The 19,022-nt window shown below is 41.4% G+C and overlaps 1 protein-coding gene and 1 non-coding gene across 4 annotated transcripts in view; one reads left to right on the top strand and one right to left on the bottom strand.

Annotated features, from left to right (window-relative positions):
* The window catches only part of Tasor2 (transcription activation suppressor family member 2), a 79,655-nt gene extending 64,955 nt beyond the window's left edge, over positions 1-14,700 (top strand). Inside the window, exons 17-20 of one of the 3 annotated variants that reach the window (XM_045134594.1) lie at positions 9,377-9,482; positions 13,400-13,581; positions 14,043-14,157; positions 14,485-14,700. In XM_045134594.1, coding sequence (XP_044990529.1) covers positions 9,377-9,482; positions 13,400-13,581; positions 14,043-14,157; positions 14,485-14,488 — 407 coding nt within the window. In that variant the 3' untranslated portion in view covers positions 14,489-14,700. Of the gene's footprint in view, positions 1-2,249; positions 2,299-9,376; positions 9,483-13,399; positions 13,582-14,042; positions 14,162-14,484 lie in introns of those variants that run through there. The other 2 variants (XM_045134595.1, XM_045134596.1) reach the window with 2 other exon arrangements.
* LOC123455148 lies at positions 12,562-12,669 on the bottom strand. Its single transcript, XR_006633707.1, has one exon. It is a non-coding gene; the product is annotated as a U6 spliceosomal RNA (small nuclear RNA).
* Positions 14,701-19,022: the final 4,322 nt, after the last annotated feature.

Here is a 19,022-nt window from a genome sequence, read left to right as displayed (position 1 = left end):
TTCACCCCCATTAATCTGTTCCTCTACTTACATATATACAATACCATCCTATTAAGTCCCCCCACCTCCCTTCCTTTCTATTCCCTTTACATCTCTTTTCTAGTTTACTGGCTTCTGCTACATAGTTTTCTTTCTACTCACACAGAAGTCCAGTCATCTATAGCTAGGATCCACATATGAGAGTGAACATGCAACATTTGTTTTTCTGGGCCTGGGTTACCTCACTTAGTATAATCCTTACCAGATCCATCCATTTTCCTGCAAGTTTCTTAACTTCATTTTTCTTTACCGCTGAGTAGAACTCCATTGTATAAATGTGCCACATCTTCATTATCCACTCATCAGGTGAGGGACATCTAGGCTGCTTCCGTTTCCCAGCTATTGTGAATAGAGTGGCAATAAACATGGTTGAGCAAATACCTCTAAGGTTGTGAGAAGAGTTCTTATGATATAAGCCTAGGAGGCCAATAGCTGGGTCATATGGTAGATCTATTTTTAGCTGTCTCAGGAACCTCCACACTGATTTCCACAATGGCTGGACCAGATTGCTTTCCCATTAACAGTGTAGAAGTGTTCCTCTTCACATCCTTGCCAGCATTATGGATTTGTTTTCATGATGGTAGCCAATCTGACAGGAGTGAGATGAAATCTCAATGTAGTTTTAATCTGCATTTCCCTGATGACTAGGGATGAAGAACATTTTCTTAGATGTTTGTATGTTGTCTGTATTTCTTCTTTTGAGAACTCTCTATTTAGTTCCATAGCCCATTTTTAATTGGCTTGTTTGATTTCTTATGTAATTTTTTTTAGTTCTTTTATATCCTAGGTATTAATTCTCTATCAGATGTATAGCTGGCAAAGACTTTTTTTTCCCCTTTCTGTAGGTTGTGTCTTTGCTTTATTCACAGTATCCTTTGCTGTATAAAATCCTTATAATTTCATGAGGTGCCAGCAGTTAATTTGTGGTTTTATTGCCTGAGCAATTGGGGTTATATTTAGTCTTTGCCAAGACCAATATGTTGAAGGGTTTCCCCTACTTTTTTCTCTAGCAATTTCAGAGTTTTAGGTCTGATGTTAAGGTCTTTAATCCATTTGGACTTAATTCTTGTGCATGGAGAGAGAGAGTGATCTATTTTCATCCTTCTACATTTTACCAGCACCATTTGCTAAAGAGGCGGTCTTTTTTCCAATGAGTATTTTTGGAACTTTTGTCAAATATCAGGTGGCTATAGCTACTCTCATACTTACATCTGGGTCCTCTATTCTGTTCCATTGATCTACATGTCTGCTTTTGTGCCAGTATCATGCTGTGTTTGTAACTATGACGCTGTAGTATAGGTTAAAATCGGGTATGGTGATGCCACCAGCCTTATTTTTGTTACTGAAAATTGTTATTCAAGGTTTTTTGTGCTTCCAAATGAACTTTTGGATTGTTTTTACTATTTCTATGAAGAATGCCATTGGAATTTTGATGGGGATTGCATTAAATGTGTAGATTGCTTTTGGTAAGATTGCCATTTTCACAATACTGATTCTTCCAATCCAGGAACAAGGAATGTTTTTCCATTTCCTAGTGTCTTCTGTAATTTCTCGCTTGAGTGTTTTAAAGTTTTAATTGTAGAGATCCTTCACTTCCTCAGTTAGGTCTATTTCAAGGTACTTTATTTTTTTGATGCAATTGTGAATGGGAGTGATTTTCTGATTTCATCCTCTGTGTGTTTGTTGTTAGCATATAGGAAGGCCACTGACTTCTGTTTATTTTGTATCCTGCTACATGGCTGTAGGTGTTTATCAGCTCTAAGAGTTTGCTGGTAAAGTCTTAATGGCCCTTTATGTATAGAATCATTTCATCTGCTAATAATGATAACTTGATCTTTTCTGATTTGTATCCCTTTTATGTGTGTCTCTTGCCTTATTGCTATGGCTAAGACTTCCAGTACTATATTAAATAAAAGTGGGGACAGTGGACACCCTTGTCTTGTTCCTGATTTTAGTGGAGAAGCTTCCAGTTTTTCCCCATTTAGTAATATGTTGGTTATAGGCTTGTCGTAAATACCCTTTATTATGTTGAGAGATGTCCCTTCTATTCCCAGTCTCTTTAGGAGTTTTATCATGAAAGGATGTTGGATTTTTTCAAATGCTTTCTCTGCATCTAATGAGATGATCATGTGATTTTTGTCCTTCAGTCCATTTATATAATGTATTACATTTATCGATTTGCGTATGTTGAACCCCTGCTTGTTTTCTAGGACCATTTGCTTGAAATACCGTTTTCCAACTTTTCACCCTAAGATACTGTCCATCCTTTGTAGAAAGGTGAGTTTCTTGGAGGCAACAAATTGAAGGATCCTGCTTTTACCCAGTCTGCAAACCTATGTCTTTTGGTTGGGGCATTGAGGCCGTTGATATTAAGAGATATTATTGAAAGGTATGTATTTATTTTTGCCTTTTTTTTTTTTTTTGTAGTTCCTCTGGTTTTGCCTTTGCTTCTCTCTCTCTCTCTCTCTCTCTCTCTCTCTCTTTTGTTTGTTTGTTTGTTTTTCGAGGTAGGGTCTCACTCTAGCCCAGGCTGACCTGGAATTCACTATGGAGTCTCAGGGTGGTCTCGAACTCATGGCAATCCTCCTACCTCTGCCTCTCGAGTGCTGTGATTAAAGGCGTGCGCCACCATGCCCGGCTAGTCTTTGCTCTCTTGTATTAACTACTATTTGAGTATGATTTGTTTTTTCCAGGTTCCTTATATGTGTGCTTTTCTTTCTCTTCAGCATGGAGGATTGTTTCAAGTATTTTCTGTACAGCTGGTTTTGTCTTCAAATATTCCTTCAGCCTACTTTTGTTGTAGAATGTCCTTCTTTCTCCATGTATTTGCAGGATAAAGTAACCTTGGTTGACAGTTGTTATCTTTCAGAACTTGGAATACATCACTCCACGCCCTTCTGGCTTTTAAAGTTCGTGTTGAACAATCTCCTGTAATCCTGATAGGCTTGCCTTTGTAGGTAACTTGATTTTTCTCTCTAACTTCTTTCAATATTTTTTCTTTGGTTTGTATGTTTGGTAGTTTAATTATAATATGGAAGGAGAGGTTCTTTCCAGGTTTTGTTTGGCTGGTGTTGTAAATGATTCCTGTATCTATATTGGCACCTCTTTCCCAATTTGGGGCAGGTTTTCTTCTATGATTTTGTTGAAGATGCCTACTATGTCTTTGGAGTGAATATGCCCTGAATTCTCATGTTTGATCTTTTCATAGTGTCCCGAGTATCTTGGGATTCTCATTCATACTTTTCTATAAGTTTGTCTTTCTCTTTGTTGGACTGTATTTGATCTGCCATCTGGTCTTCTTTAGATATTCTGTCCTCTCCTTCATTCATTCTACTGGTGAGATTTTTCTAGAGTTCTTTATTTCATTGACTCTGTTCTTCATTATTAGTAATTCTGACTGGTTTTTCTTCATTATTTCTATTTCCTTATTTATGTCTTGTGTTGATCTCTTTATTTCATTAAATTGGTTTCCTGTGTCTTCTTTGATTCCTTTGATTTCCTCTTTCATCCCTTTGATTTCTTCTTTGACTTCTTTGAACATATTTATAATCATTTCCTCCAAATCATTCTCAGTGGAGGTCATTTTTGATGCATTAATACTTTTTGGTGGATTTATATTGTCTTGATTTTGGTGTTTCTTGTGTTATAATGTACATATTTTTGCATCTTGGATTAATTTAAGGTTTGGATTTTCTAATTAACTGCAGTATTATCAGATGTATCAATCAGTCTGATCTTATATATCTTCAGGGTAGGAGCTCAAGGTGCTAGGTATGGCTCTTAAGACTCTCAGAGTATCTGCAAAAGTGACCCTTGATGTTGGGTTTGCCTGCTGTGAGAGTATTCAAGTAGGTTGAGTGGAACAAAATACAGGCAGAGCTGGGCGTGGTGGTGCACGTCTTTAATCCCAGCATTGGGGAGGCAGAAATAGGAGGATTGTCATGAGTACAAGGCCACCCTGAGAGACTATATAGTGAATTCCAGGTCTGCCTGGGCTAGAGTGAAACCCTACCTTGAAATACAAAAACAAAAAGGTAAATTCTAAAATATAACTAAACAGTGTACACAACCAATGAAAAACAGCACAGAGTATTTATGCAAGAATAGGTATTATTACAGCCAGATCCTCTAAGAAAGTCACTGTCCCTTAGGTTGTATATTGCCCCACACCCTTAATCCTGTCAACCAGTAGGTTAAGATTTCTGGTCTGTTGAGGGTTCCAAGTCAGCTTGTGATGAAGTGAGACCCTTCCCTAATGAACAACAGAAGAGGAGACAAAGCCATTATAAATCAGGAAGCAACAAATGACAAGGCCAGTATATAGCTTATTTAAGAATGACAAATCCATCATATTTAACATACAATTTATCCTGATATGCAAGGCGCTGTTAGCACTTCCGATTCAAGCCTATATACCAGGCTTATTTGGCAGGTGTAATACCAGTCACCTTTTGGGATGATTTTGGTCTCAATTAAGCTGTTCTGCTTGGGTCCCTTTTTGGTGCACTGTGGGCCCAGGTAGGCTGGCTGGGTCATTGGATTGCTGCTCTGGTCACCGGTGCCGGATGCTGTGATCTCCCTTCCCCAGTCTCTGGTGCTTGCACTTTTGCTGGCAGTGGGGGAGAGGGAGGGGAGACTGTGGATGGTGGCTCTATTTCTCCTGCTGGTCTACCTGATCCTCTACCTCATGATCTGCTCCTCTGTTGGACACTGCAGTCCTCCCTTCACATTTCTTGAGTTTGTGAGGAGGTCCAGTGTGTGTGTGGAAAATCTCCTCACCTGGCTTTTTCTGCGGCTCAAGCCGAGCCTTGCAGCTGTGACCCCCAGACCTGGTGCCACCGCTGTTGCAGCTGCTTCTGCCTGTCTGTGTGTGTTCTAGATGCTCTGGATCTCTCCTACTTCTCTGCTGCCATTGATAATTTCTTATACACCCCACTTTTTCGTAGGACTGTATTTTGCTTTTTTTTTTTTTTTTTTTTTTCTCAGGTTCCTTTGGCTGGTTCCTATGCCGCAATCTTAACTGGAACTCTCATTTGTTTTTTTTTTATTATTATTATTTTAAAATATTTTATTTTTATTTATTTATTGGAGGGGAGGGAGAGAGAGAATGGGTGCACCAGGGCTTCCAGCCACTGCAAACGAACTCCAGAAGCATGCATCTCCTTGTGCATCTGGCTTACATGGGTCCTGGGGAATCAAACCAAGGTCCTTTTGGCTTTGCAGGCAAGTGCCTTAACCACTAGGCCATCTCTCTAGTCCCTCATATGTTGATGGCCATTCTGACAGGAGTGAGATGGAATCTCAAAGTAGTTTTAATCTGCATGTCTCTGATGGCTGAGGATATAGAACTATTCTTACATGTTTATATGCCATCTGTATTTCTTCGTTTGAGAACCTTACTTAGTTCCATAGCCCATTTTTTAAATTATTTATTTATTTATTTGAGAGCGACAGACATAGAGAGAAAGACAGATAGAGGAAGAGAGAGAATGGGCGCACCAGGGCTTCCAGCCTCTGCAAACGAACTCCAGACGCGTGCGCCCCCTTGTGCATCTGGCTAACGTGGGACCTGGGGAACCGAGCCTCGAACCGGGGTCCTTAGGCTTCACAGGCAAGCGCTTAACCGCTAAGCCATCTCTCCAGCCCCATAGCCCTTTTTTTTTTTTTTTTTTTTTAAACCAAACTCCTGTATCATTTCAGATTCTTTTTTTTTTTTAATTTTTATTTATTTATTTATTTGAGAGTTACAGACAGAGAGAGAAAGACAGATAGAGGGAGAGAGAGAATGGGCGCACCAGGGCTTCCAGCCTCTGCAAACGAACTCCAGATGCGTGCACCCCCTTGTGCATCTGGCTAATGTGGGACCTGGGGAACCGAGCCTCGAACCAGGGTCCTTAGGCTTCACAGGCAAGCGCTTAACCGCTAAGCCATCTCTCCAGCCCCCATAGCCCATTTTTTAATTGGGTTTGATTTCTTTTTTTTTTTTAGTTTTTTGAGTTCTTTGTATATCCTGGATATTAATCCTCTGTCAGGTGTATAGCTGGCAATGATTTTCTCCTGTTCTGTAGGTTGCCTCTTTCCTCTATTCACAGTGTCCTTTACTGTACAAAAGCTTTTAAATTTCATGAGCTCCCAGTGACTGATTAGTGGTTGTATATCCTCATCAATTGGGGTTATATTCAGAAAGTCATTGCCTATGCCAACATGCTGAAGGGTTTCCCCTACTTTTTCCTCTAGCAGTTTCAGAGTTTCAGGTCTGATATTAAATTCCCTGATCCATTTAGGCTTGATTCTTGTGCATGGGGAAAGACAAGGTTCTATTTTCATCCTTCTGCATACAGATAGCAGGTTTTCCCAACAAAAAAAGAGGCTGTCTTTTCTCCAGTGAATATTTTTTTCTAAAATCAGGTGATTATAGCTGCCTGGACTTAAATCTGGGTCTTCTATTCTGTTCCATTGATTGATGTGTCTGTCTTTGTGCCAGTACCATGCTGATTTTGTTACTATGGTTCTGTAATATAGCTTAAACTCAGGTATGGTGATATTGCCAACCTTATATTTGTTACTAAAATTTGCTTTAAATATTCGAGGTTCTTTTGTGCTTCCAAATGAATTTTAGGATTATTTTTGTCTATTCATGAAGAATGCCATTGGAATTTTGATAGGGATTGCAGTAAATGTATAAATTGTTTTTGGTAAGATTGCCATAAGTTTTCATTGTAGAGATCCTTCACTTCCTTGGTTAGGTTTATTACTTTTTATTTTATTTTATTTTTTTGAGGCCATTGTGAATGGGAATGTTTCTCTGATTTCATCCTCTGTGTGTGTTGTTAGTATATAGGAAGGCTACTGATTTCTCTGTGCTTATTTTGTATCCTGCTACATTGCTAAAAGTGTTTATCAAGCCAATACTTTGCTGGCAGAGTCTTTAGAGTCCTTTGCATATATATAAAATCATATCGTCTGCAAATAATGATAGTTTGATCTCTTCCTTTCCAATTTGTATCCCTTTTATGTGTATCTCTTGCCTTATTGCTGTAGCTAAGTCTTCCAGTACTATATTAGATAAAAGTGGGGACCATGGACACCTTTGTCTTGTTCCTGATTTTATTGGAAAAGCTTCAAATTGTTCCCCATTTAGTATTATGTTAGCTGTAGGTTTGTTATAACTAGGGTTTATTATGTTGACATATGTTCCTTCTGTTTCCAGTTTCTGTAGGACTTTTACCATGAAAGGGATGTTGGATTTCATTGAAGGCCTTTTCCACATCTTTTGAGATGATCATGTATTTTTTGTTTTCCTTCAGTCCATTTATGTGGTGTCTTACATGTATTGATTAGGATTTGTTGGACCATCCCTGTATCTCTGGTATAAAGCCTGCTTGGTTGGGGTGAATCATCTTTGTGATATATTCTTGTATTCTGTTTGAGATAGATACATATGTTTGAAGCCTCAGCCACCACCATTAAACTCCAGACTCTTGCGCCATCTAGTGGGCATGTGCAATCATGCACTTGTCTCACCTTTGTGCATCTGACTAATGTGAGATCTGGAGAGAAGAACATGGGTCCTTAGGCTTTGCAAGCAAGCACCTTAACTACTAAGCCATCTCTCCAGCCCCCTAAACACTTGTTTTAAAATTTTATTTTTATTTATTTATTTGAGAGTGAAAGAGAGGGAAAGAGATGGGGGGTGGGGGGAGAGTGAGAGAATGGGCGTGCCAGGGCCCTGCAAACGAACTCCAGACGCATGCACCCCCTTGTGCATCTGGCTTATGTGGGTCCTGGGGAATGAAGCCTTCAGTCGGGTTCCTTAGGCTTCATGGGCTAGCACTTAACCGCTAAACCATCTCTCCGTCCCTCCCTAAACACTTTTTTATGTACTAATTCTCCTAGACCAACCAGTTCTGTTAACTTCACTACTCATCTTCATCAGCAAACCTGCATCTCTGTTCCTTTTTCCCACTGTGTCCAAACTCCTAATTGTGCTAAATGTGATGGGTTTATATCTGAGGCCTTCCCTTGCCAACATTTTTGGCTTAGAGTCAGCCTTACTCTTCTTCTGATGACCTACTCCAAACATCTCACTGTTACCACAGAAATCTAAAAGACTGCTAAAAGTCATCCTCTTTAAGTATCTCCTGGAACACTGGTACATTACTTCTCCTGGCAGATTTGTTTTAAACTTAATAAATAATTTTATTTAGTAAAAGCTTAATAATGAAATCTAATGAATCTGTTAGGGGAACATCTATTCAAACTACCACAAGTAGTATATACATTTATTTTATGACTCTAAAAGCTGCATGAATGATGAGTGTGCATCATATTACATACTTTTTGATATTAGATAATATAATTAAAGCTATCAGTAGACACTGAAGAATACATGATTATTTCTTTTTTTTTTTTTTAGCTTTTTTTGGGGGGGGGTCTGTTGAGGTAGGGTCTCAGTCTAGCCCAAGCTGACCTGGAAATCACTATGTAGTCTCAGGCTGGCCTCCAACGCACGGTGATCCAACTACCTCTACCTCCCAAGTACTAGGATTAAAGCCGTGTGCCACCACGCCCGGTTTTGTTGTTTTTTGTTTGTCTTTTGGCTTTTTAAAAATTAATTTTATTTTATTTATATTTTTAATTTTTTTATTTAAAACTTCCATGATTATAAACAATATCCCATGGTAATGCCCTCTCTCCCCCCACCCCACTTCCCCTTTGAAACTCCACTCTCCATCCTATCCCCTCCCCCTCTCAATCAGTCTCTGTTTTATCTTGATGTCACGACCTTTTCCTCCTCCTATGATGGTCTTGTGTAGGTAGTGTCAGGCACTGTGAGGCCATGGATATCCAGGAATTTGTGTCTGGAGGAGCATGTTGTAAGGAGTCCTACCCTTCCTTTGGCTCTTATATTCTTTCTGCTATGGCAGATATTTTAAGGTATAATCCAGCCCTGTTTCTGTTCTGATCCTATCTGAGCTCAATGTAGATACCATTGCAGAATCAGAAAGATCACCTTAATCGTGAATTGCGCTTAGAAACTTCCATTTGACGTGCTCCTGCACTGAAGGTCTGCTTTTGTTCTGTTGTGTGACTGCTCTGGTCAGGTTTATTGCTGGTCACCGCCGCGTGCTTATTCTTCCCATTGTGTTACTACTAGCAGGTAGGACTGATTTGAAGGGCAGTGGGCCATGCCTTTGAGAGAACAGACATGACCCAGCTAAGTAAGTGGCAGGGACATAGGGGTCTTATTCACAAGCAGTAATTGCTGAACCTTGCATGAACAACACCAAAAACAAAACCCTAAGACACATCCTGTCTTGCTATGCTTACTCTACAGTTCAACTGAAGGAAATTGTCAAAACCTTGGAAAAACTAAATGAAAATGGAAGATGGAAGTGGTTGCTTCACTACAGAGAAAATAAAAAGCTAAAGGAAGATGTGAGGTAAGGAGTTTGTGTAGACGAGGGGTGTAACGCCCCGGCTTCACGTGCTCCTGTCATTCCAGGTGATACAGCCAGGACAGTGGTGTGTGCATGCATGGAAGTCACCTCCCCACTGAGCAGGATCCAGATCTGGCCAGATTTTTGGTTTTGTTTTTGTAGCAGGGTGTCTAGTGAAAGATGTTATATGCCTTAGCAGAGTTTATCTGAGTCATTTGTCTGTTCAGAGTAAGAGAAGTGCAGGTTTTAAGTCACACACACTGATACAGATGAAGGCCCTGCTACTGTGAACAGTAGCACTAAGTGGAGCTATGTGCTGGATGCTAGTGCTTTCTGTTGATGCTTATTCATAAATTACTGCCACAGTAGGGGAAAGCTGAAAAAAGAGTGACCGGAGTTTATCCTGAATTTTACCCCTAGGAAATAAAAAAAAGCAAGTCTCCTTAACACGAAAGCAATGATATTTTTTTTTAATAGAGAAAGTATGGGCGTTCCAGAACATTTTGCATTGCAGACTAACTCCGGATACATTCACTACTTTGTGTCTGGCTTTACATGAGTATTGGAGCATCAAATCCACACAGGCAGGCTTTGCAAGCAAGCTCCTTTAGTTGTGGAGCCATCTCCCCTGCCCACAAAGCAGTGATTTTTAAAAGAAACTTGACTCTGGCTGAAGAGACCTGGACCTATGTAAGTTCCTGTCTGTGCAGGGTGTGCCTTCAGGTTCTTAGGTGAGTAGCCAGAGATCCTTGCTTCAACAGACTGGGCGAGGGTGGACAGACGGCTGTTAGATGTGAGGGTCAGGCACCAGGAGGAGCTTGACATTGATATCTCCTCCACTGCCATAACTAGACACAATCAAGATCAAGCTAGTAAGTATATGAGGCTGAGCATAAACTCTACAGTTCGGAGTTCTGACTTACTTACTACTTTTAGCATACTGCTACCTTTAAACACTAGGAGTAAGCATAGCAATAGGTGGGAGTGCAGGAGACCTTGGAAGAACAAATATACAGAGAAGGCTTTCCCTAGCCGGGCATTGTGGTGCACATCTTTAATCCCAGACTTATGAGGCAGAGATAGACAGACTGCTGAATTTTAGGCCAGCCAGGAACTACAGAATGAATTCCAGGTTAGCTTGGACTAGAGCAAGAGCCTACCTTAGAAAATAAGAAAATTTATTTGAGAGAGACAGGAAGAGGCAGACAGAGAGAAAAATAAACATTTATTATTTGTGAGGCAAGAGAAGAGAGAGAGTATATGAATGCACCATCATGCATGCCCCCCCTTTTGAGGTATTATCTCACTGTAGCCCAGGCTGACCTGGAATTCACTATGTAATCTCAGGGTAGCCTCATATTCATGGTGAATCTCCTACCTCTGCCTCCCAAGTGTGGGGGTTAAAGGTGCGTGCGCCATCACGCCCAGCTCAGTAACAAGATTTTAAAGGAGGTCAGAAATTCAGAAAATTCTGACGGCTTCCTGATTTTAATGAATTTGGCTATCTGGTCACAAGTACAGAAAAGGCATATTAGGAGGTTCACTGCTTTTGGACATGGAAGGTCTCCATTTAGGAGGCCAGCCTGGGCTAAAATAGTGAGTTTTCAGGACAGCATGAAATAACAGAGCAAGATATTGTTGCAAAAAATAAAGTAAGAGGGGCCTGAAAAGATGGCTTAGTGGTTAAGGCACTTGCCTGCAACACCAAAGGACTCAGGTTTGATTCCCTAGTACCCACATAAAGCCAGATGTGCAAAGTGGCACATACATCTGGAGTTAGTTTGCAGAGGCAAGAAGCCTTGGTATGCCCATTCTGTCTCTCTCTCTCTCTCAAATAATTTTTTTTTTTTTTTTTGGTTTTTCGAGGTAGGGTCTCACTCTGGTCCAGGCTGACCTGGAATTAACTCTGTAGTCTCAGGGTGGCCTTGAACTCACGCGATCCTCCTACCTCTGCCTCCCGAGTGCTGGAATAAAAGACGTGCGCCACCACGCCCGGCTCAAATAAAAGTGGTGGGAGGATTGGAGAGATGGCTTAGCAGTTAAGGCGCTTGCCTGCAAAGGCAAAGAACTTGGGTTTGATTTCCCCAGGACTCACATAAGTCACAGGTGGCACATGCACCTGGAGTTTGTTTGCAGTGGCTTGAAGCCCTGGCGTGCTCTTTCTTCCTTTCTCCCTTTCTCTCTCTCTCTCTCCCTCCCCCCCCCTCTCTCTCTCTCTCTCTCTCTCTCTCTCTCTGCCTCTTTCCTTCTCAAATAAATAAAAATAAAATATATTTTTTAAAAAATAAGGGGCCCGGCATGGTGGCTCACACCTTTAATCCCAGCATTTAGGAGGCAGAGGTAGGAGGATCACTGTGGGTTCAAGGCCACCCTGAGAATACAGAGTGAATTCTAGATCAGCCTGGGCTAGAGTGAGACCCTACCTTCGGGGAAAAAAAGAAAAGTGGGGCTTTAGAGATGGCTTAGTGGTTAAGTACTTACCTGTGAAGCTTAAGGACCCGGGTTCAAGGCTCAATTCCCCCCATGTAAGCTGATGCACAAGGTGGCACATACATCTGGAGTTTGTTTGCAGTAGCTGGAGGCCCTGGTGTGCCCATTCTCTATCTCTCTCTGCCTCTTTCTGTCTGTCACTCTCAAATAAATAAATAAAAATAAACAAAAAGGGGCCTGTGAAACCTACAATCTGGGTTCAATTCCCCAGTACCCACATAAGATGCACAAAGTAACAAATGCATCTGGAGTGCATTTGCAGTGGCTGGAGGCCCTGGGGCACCCATTCGCTCTGAAATGAAATTTAAAAATAAACATCTGGGTGTGGTGGCACATGCCTTTAATCCCAGCACTTGGGAGGCAGAAGTAAGAGATTCACCTTGAGTTAGTTCAAGGCCAGCCTGGACTACAGTGGGTTCACAGTCGGTCTGGGCTAGAGTGAAACCCTACTTGGAAAAATAAAGAAATAAAAGCATAAGCCAGATGCACATGCATATGGTGGTCCATACATCTGGAGTTCATTTGCAGTAGATAACACGCCCTAGCATGCCCATTGTCTGTCTGTCTGTCTGTCTCATAAATACACATATTTTTAAATATGGACCGCTTCATGAATTTGCGTGTCATCCTTGCACAGGAGCCATGCTAATCTTCTCTGTATTAGTTCCAATTTTACCATATGTGCTGCCAAAGCAAGCACTCTAATAAATTTTAAAAGTAAAACATTTTTAATAATATATCTATTGCTGTACAAATATTTGATGACCCTAACGTCGGTGAGCAATGAGCTGTGTGTGCACGAGAGCCTCCGCTGCGCAGGCAGGCAGCCGAGGTGCAGGGCGGGCGCGCGCCGTGTCACTGGCTTGGAAGGAGGCCTGTGTTTGCAGTCTGTTCGCCAAGGAGTAATTAACTGTGCTTTGAGGTAACCAATCAGCAGGACTGTAGCATACAGGTCAAGTGCATCATGTAAAAAACACATCAAGAAAAGAATAGGCTCTCATTGAATGTTTAACCCATGATAAATGAAGGCAAAAAAGTAACTCAAGAAAACAAAATACAGTGAAAAGGCTGAGTATGGTAGCACACCCTGCACTTGGAGACAGAGGTAGGAGGATCACCACGATTTTGAGGCCACCCAGCGACTACATAACAAATTCCAGGTCAGCTTGAGCTAGAGTAAGATCCTCCCTTAAAATAAATAAATAAATAAAGGTGCTAAGCATGGTGACACACACCTTTCATCCCAGCACTCGGGAGGCAGAGGTAGGAGGATCATCTGAGTTTGAGGCCACCCTGAGAATACAGAGTGAATTCCAGGTCAGCCTGGGCCAGAGTGAGACCCTACTTTGAAAAATAAAAAATAGTAAACGGCCACAAATCTATCTGGAATATGAATTTTACTATTATTAGCATGCGCTCCTATTTTCCAGAGTGGATTCAACTGCACAGAAGAAGCACTTGATCCTGAAGTCATACCAGAGTGCAGATATCATTGAATTGCTTCACTATCACCACTGTGACTCTCTGTTGCCAAAAAAAGCAGGAATTTTGAAATGCTTGTTAAAGCTGCAAATCCAGCATACCAGTACCAGGTTTGCTGTCTTCCTAACAGGTAAATGCAGCCCAAAGTCTCCATCGTTGCTCAGTGAATGCCAATAGGTCGTTTTTTAGAAATGTCCTCCAAGTACCCATTGAATGACTAAAACATGTGGGTAAACCCCACGGTTTACAGCGACGAACAAACTTAGTACGCTTTGTCTGCACAGATGCAAAGTAAGATGACACAAGGCTGCTGAGGGGAGTGTAACTAAGCGTCCTCCAGTAAGGTTCGTCAGCTTCTGTAAGCACTTCCTTCAAGTTCCTACAGATTTCTGTGAATCTGGCCTAAGCTTTTCATAAAGACCACGTGGAAGAGAAAGGGAAGGGAAGGGGAAAGGGAAGGAAAGGCAAAAGGCAGTCTTCAGAGGCTTGTCTGAGAAGAACAGGTGTCACCAGGTCTGCCTTTCCTCCTCTTCCTCTACCTCACTGTTTTTTAAGAACACGTGAATGACATGTCTCACTTTCTTTTTTCAGATAAGCCGGCTGTGTCCACTGAAGTCTTTGAAAGTAATGGAATCCTTGTTACAGATGTAAATTACTTTATTGAAAATATGCAAAAGGTAGCCTCTCCATTTCGGAGGAGCTATTGGTAAGCACCTCTGTGTAACTCCCCGTCATGAGTCTGCGTCACTAGCAGTGGACAGGGAAATAGTTCAGCAACTGCTTTTGGCAGGATTATCTCACATTTTAAGTTTAAAATATTTACTTTTTCACTTATTAATGAGTGGAATTGCTGTTACCATTCTTAATTATCACAAATGAGATAACCAGCCTACTTCACTAACACTTAACCTGGGTTGGCAGAGTAAGACCACAGTATAGCCTTAAGATGCATAGGTGCTTGCCCCATTACAGATGACACCCACATTATAAAATATGTCATGGTCATTTTGACTTCTCAATTTTGCTCCTACAGGTGATGCACCTGCATTTTGGAGTTACAGCGTAGATAGACCTGGAGGACGCTAACAACAAATGAGTATTTCCTCTTGTTTTTAGAAACTCTAAATACACATGAACAATACTCTCTTGAAAAATCAATGTTTTATTTTTTTGTATTTTGCTAGTGACACAGTTGCCATTAGCTTTGGGTTGAAATGTTGTGTACTGTTATAAATTATTTCATTCTGAACATGCCTCCAAAACTTTCAATTGAAATCAAGAATTTTACATGTTTACACAATTAGAGAAAAAGTAAATCTATTTTAATAGCTTTGTTTTTACACAGTAATGCCAAAAAGGTGTATGAAATGCATGGTATTCATGTTTTATCACTCATAAAATTTATAATCTTGCTGGGCGTGGTGGCGCACACCTTTCATCCCAGCACTTGGGAGGCAGAGGTAGGAGGATCACCATGAGTTCAATGCCATCCTGAGAGTACATAGTAAACTCCAGGTCAGCCTGGTCAAGAGTGAGACCTTACCTCGAAAAACAAAAAAAAAAAAACAAAAAAAAATTAAATTTATAATCCTAAATGGTTTTTTTTTGTTGTTGTTAACATAAAAAAAAAAAAAACACTACACAAAGGTTTTTTTCATAAGTGGCACAAATTTATAACTTTTTCATTTGCTCAGTATTTCTAATATACTGCACTACAGAATCACTCCTCTGGGGAAAAATAATCATTTATTTATGATACTAGAGATAATTTCTATAGTAATCTTTAAAACACAACATCAAGCAAAACGCCATTTATAAGGTACTATTTGAAACAAAGGTTTTTGTAAGTAATTTGTTTCATTTTTATAATAAAGACAACTAAAAATTATTCAACTGCTTTTGTGGTGATTTTATAGTGAAAATTAAACTTCTTAGCAATTTTTAGGCCAATTGATAGAGAAACAACTAGCTTTCAGAGAAATCGTGCAAGATAGATTTTGGACTGGACTCTTGTTGCTCTGGTTACCACAGTCCCCTTGTATTGTGTTCTTTCCTTTCCAAAGGTCAGTACCCTGACCACATTCACGTGCACAAAGGAAAGTTCAGTTGTCCCTGTCAATGGCCTAGGCAAGTCATTCCTACTTAATAAACATGCCAGTTTGGGGACTGGAGAGATGGCTTAGTGATTAAGGCTCTTGCCTGCCAAGCCAAAGGACTCGGGTTCAATTCCCCAGGACCCACATAAGCCAAATGCACAAGGTGGTACATGTGTCTGGAGTTCGTTTGTAGTGGCTGGAGGCCCTGGTGCGCCCATTCTCTATCTGCCTCTTTATCCTCAAATAAGTAATTTTTCTAAGTGTCAGTTTTGGGTTTGGAGAAATGGCTTAGTGGTTAAGGGACTTGCCTGTGAAACCTAAGGACTCAGGTTCAATTCCCCAGAACCCATGTAAGCCAGATGCTCAAAGTGGCACATGTGTCTGGAGTTCCTTTGCAGTGACTAGAGGCTTTGGCATGCTCATTCTCCCTCCCTCTTTCTCTCTCAATTTTGCTGCTTGTTTTTTCAGGAGACTGTTCACAAGTAGCTCAGATCATTTTCTTTATCTCCTAAGAACAAGAATTGACTGAGGAGCTCATATCTGTATTTGGTAAATTACTTTGATACTACTAAAGTAACATTTAATTGCCTGCCAAACACGTGACTCTCTGCAAGTCACACCTCAAATATTTTCCCTCTTCTTGCTCATAGCCCCTCCCCTAATACCCACATGGCTACCTTTGTGTTTCCACACTGCCTGTTCTGTAGCTTTTAAACCGTAGTGAGGAGTATGTCTCCCCTAAACTATGAGCTTCCCCCAGGGGACCCGCTTCTGTCATCATCTTGGTGCACAGTGGCATAGCACATAAAGTGTTCAATAAATACATTAAGTAAAGAATACAAGAATAGTACCAGGCCTGGTGGCACACGCCTTTAATCCCAGCATTTGGGAGGCAGAGGTAGGAAGGAGGATTGCTATGAGTTTGAGTCCACCCTCAGACTACATAGTGAATTCCAGGTCAGCCTGCCTTGAAAAACCCAAAATAAAAAACAAGAATATTCTGGTTCTTTTTATGATTCACTAATCCAACTTGGGCCTTTGCTTACATTTAAAGTACCTTTGAAATTTGCTCTGTAGGTACAGCAGTGACTGAGGTGTCTACAGATATTGGCTATCATCCTAGGGAGCTGCTGTTACTGGTTTCCACAGTGCACAAGCTAGTCCGGTAACAAAGTGATCCAAATCAAAACATCAGCAGGAAAAATCAGTATGAATTTTCACCCTGGCCCCATTACTTGCAGCCTACCTCTCAATGGTGAGCATCAATCATGCAGAGTGAACAGCAGTATGAAAAACGGCTAGCAAATCACATGAAAGCTACTAGCTAGGGCGTCTGTTCTACTTTTTTCTTAGGGTTTTTGTTTTTCCAAGTAGGACCTGGAATTCACTATGTACCCTCAAACTCACAGCTATCCTACCTCAGCCTCCCCCAAAAGCTGGGATTAAAAGCATGAACCACCATGTCCAGCTTTGGTTTTTTTTAAAACTTTATGACACTCAGTTTTGTCACTTGATACAGACTTACTGTTTTCTCCAAGGTGGAGTCTCACTCTGTACTCTCAGCCTGGCCTTGAACTCACTGCAGTACTTCTCTGCCTCAGCCTCTGGCGTGCTAGGACTAAAGTCATGCATCACCACCCCTGGCAGGAACACTTGTCTTGGGCTGGAGAGATGGCTCAGAGGTCAAAGGCACTTGCTTGTGTAAGGCCCAGGTTCAGTTGCCCAGTACCTATGGAGCCAGGCCCATATACATGGTGGCACATACATCTGGAGTCATTTTGCACCACCAAGAGGCCTTGGGATGCATACCCATTTTCTTTATCTCAGCTTGAAAATAAAAAATTAAAACAATTGTTTAAAATCACTACTTGTGGGGCTGGAGGAATGGCTTAGCAGTTAAGGCGTTTGCCTGCAAAGCCAAAGGAACCAGGTTCAATTCCCCAGGACCATGTTAATCAGATGCACGAGGGGGCGCATGCGTCTGGAGTTCATTTGCAATGGCTGGAGCCTTGGCGTGCCCATTCTCTCCTCTCCTGTCAAATAAATAAATATTTTTAGGGCTGGTCGTGGTGGCGCATGCCTTTAATCCCAGCACTTGGGAGGCAGAGGTAGGAGGATCGCCATGAGTTCAAGGCCACCCTGAGACTCCATAGTGAATTCCAGGTCAGCCTGGGCTAGAGTGAGACCCTACCTCAAATAACAAAAATAAATATATATATACTTTTTTTAACGTGAAGGGAGGGGCACTTAATATGATGGTATTGTATATATATAAGTAGAACAACAGATTAATGGGGATGGAAAGGCCTAAGTGAGGTCAGGGGAAGAGACTTGAGTAAAGGGAAGGTGGAGGGAGCGCTAATCAAAATCTAAGAGGAAGCGGGGTGTGGTGGTGTACTCTTAATGCCAGCACTGGGGAGGCCGAGGTAGGAGGATGGCCATGATTTCAAGGCCACCCTGAGTCTACATAGTGTATTCCAGGTCAGTATGGGCTAGAGTGAGACCCTACCTCAAAAAAAAAAAAAAAAAAATCCAAGAACATAAATAAGTCACATGGAAACCTACATTTTTGGACAATGGAACACCCAGAAGCCACAGATTGTTAATAGAAAATTTTCAGTACCAGGGGTGGGGTACCTTCTGGCCAGTTGTTGGCCTGGGAGGTCCTTGATACACCCAAAACATTACAGGCCATTGCCAAGGCTCTTGGTTTCCCACCAGGAATAGATGGTGTGGTGGTTTGACTCGGGTGTTCCCCATAAACTTAGGTGTGCTGAATGCTAGGTTCCCAGCTGATGGAGATTTGGGAATAAAGGCTTCCTGGATGCAGTGTATTATTGGGGGTGGGCTTATGGGTGTTATAGCTTAGTGTCCCCTTAACACTGTTTGGCACTCTCCTGTTCCTGTTGTCTACCTTATGTTAGCAGGGGTTGATGTCCACCCTCTGCTCATGTTTTCCCTGCCATCATGGAGCGTCCCCTTGAGCCTGCAAAGCAAAATAAACCTCTTTTTTCCCACAAGCTGCTCTTGGTTGGGTGATTTCTACCAGCAATGAGAACCTAATAGTAAAGTAGTACCGAGGAGTGGGATTGCTGCTAGACACCTGACTGTGTGGCTTTGGCCTTTTGGAGCTGATTTTTAAGAGGCATATGGAAGGAATTGAAACCTTGGCCTAAGAGACACCTTGCAGTGCTGTAAGTACAGCTTGATGGACTATTCTGGTCAGAGTTGAAAGACTTGAATGCAGTAAGAACTATGAACTGTAAGGTTTGGATTATGAGGATGAGAAAGAGCTTTGCTTGGACTGGACTAGAGGCAGTTTGTGTGAAAAGCTTGCCATTATGGCCACGTGCCCTGAGAAGTTGTGTTGGGTTGCTTTGCATAGGAATGAACTGGTGTGAGCAGAGGGATATGGCACAGAAAAAAAAAAAAATCTTTGGGTGAATTGTTGCCCATTCAGCTGCAATTGCGAGAT

Source organism: Jaculus jaculus, chromosome 15 (assembly GCF_020740685.1).
Source record: "Jaculus jaculus isolate mJacJac1 chromosome 15, mJacJac1.mat.Y.cur, whole genome shotgun sequence".
Classification (NCBI taxonomy): Eukaryota; Metazoa; Chordata; class Mammalia; order Rodentia; family Dipodidae; genus Jaculus; species Jaculus jaculus.
Note: the sequence above shows the minus strand (reverse complement) of the source record. Positions and strands in the feature narration are given on the sequence as shown.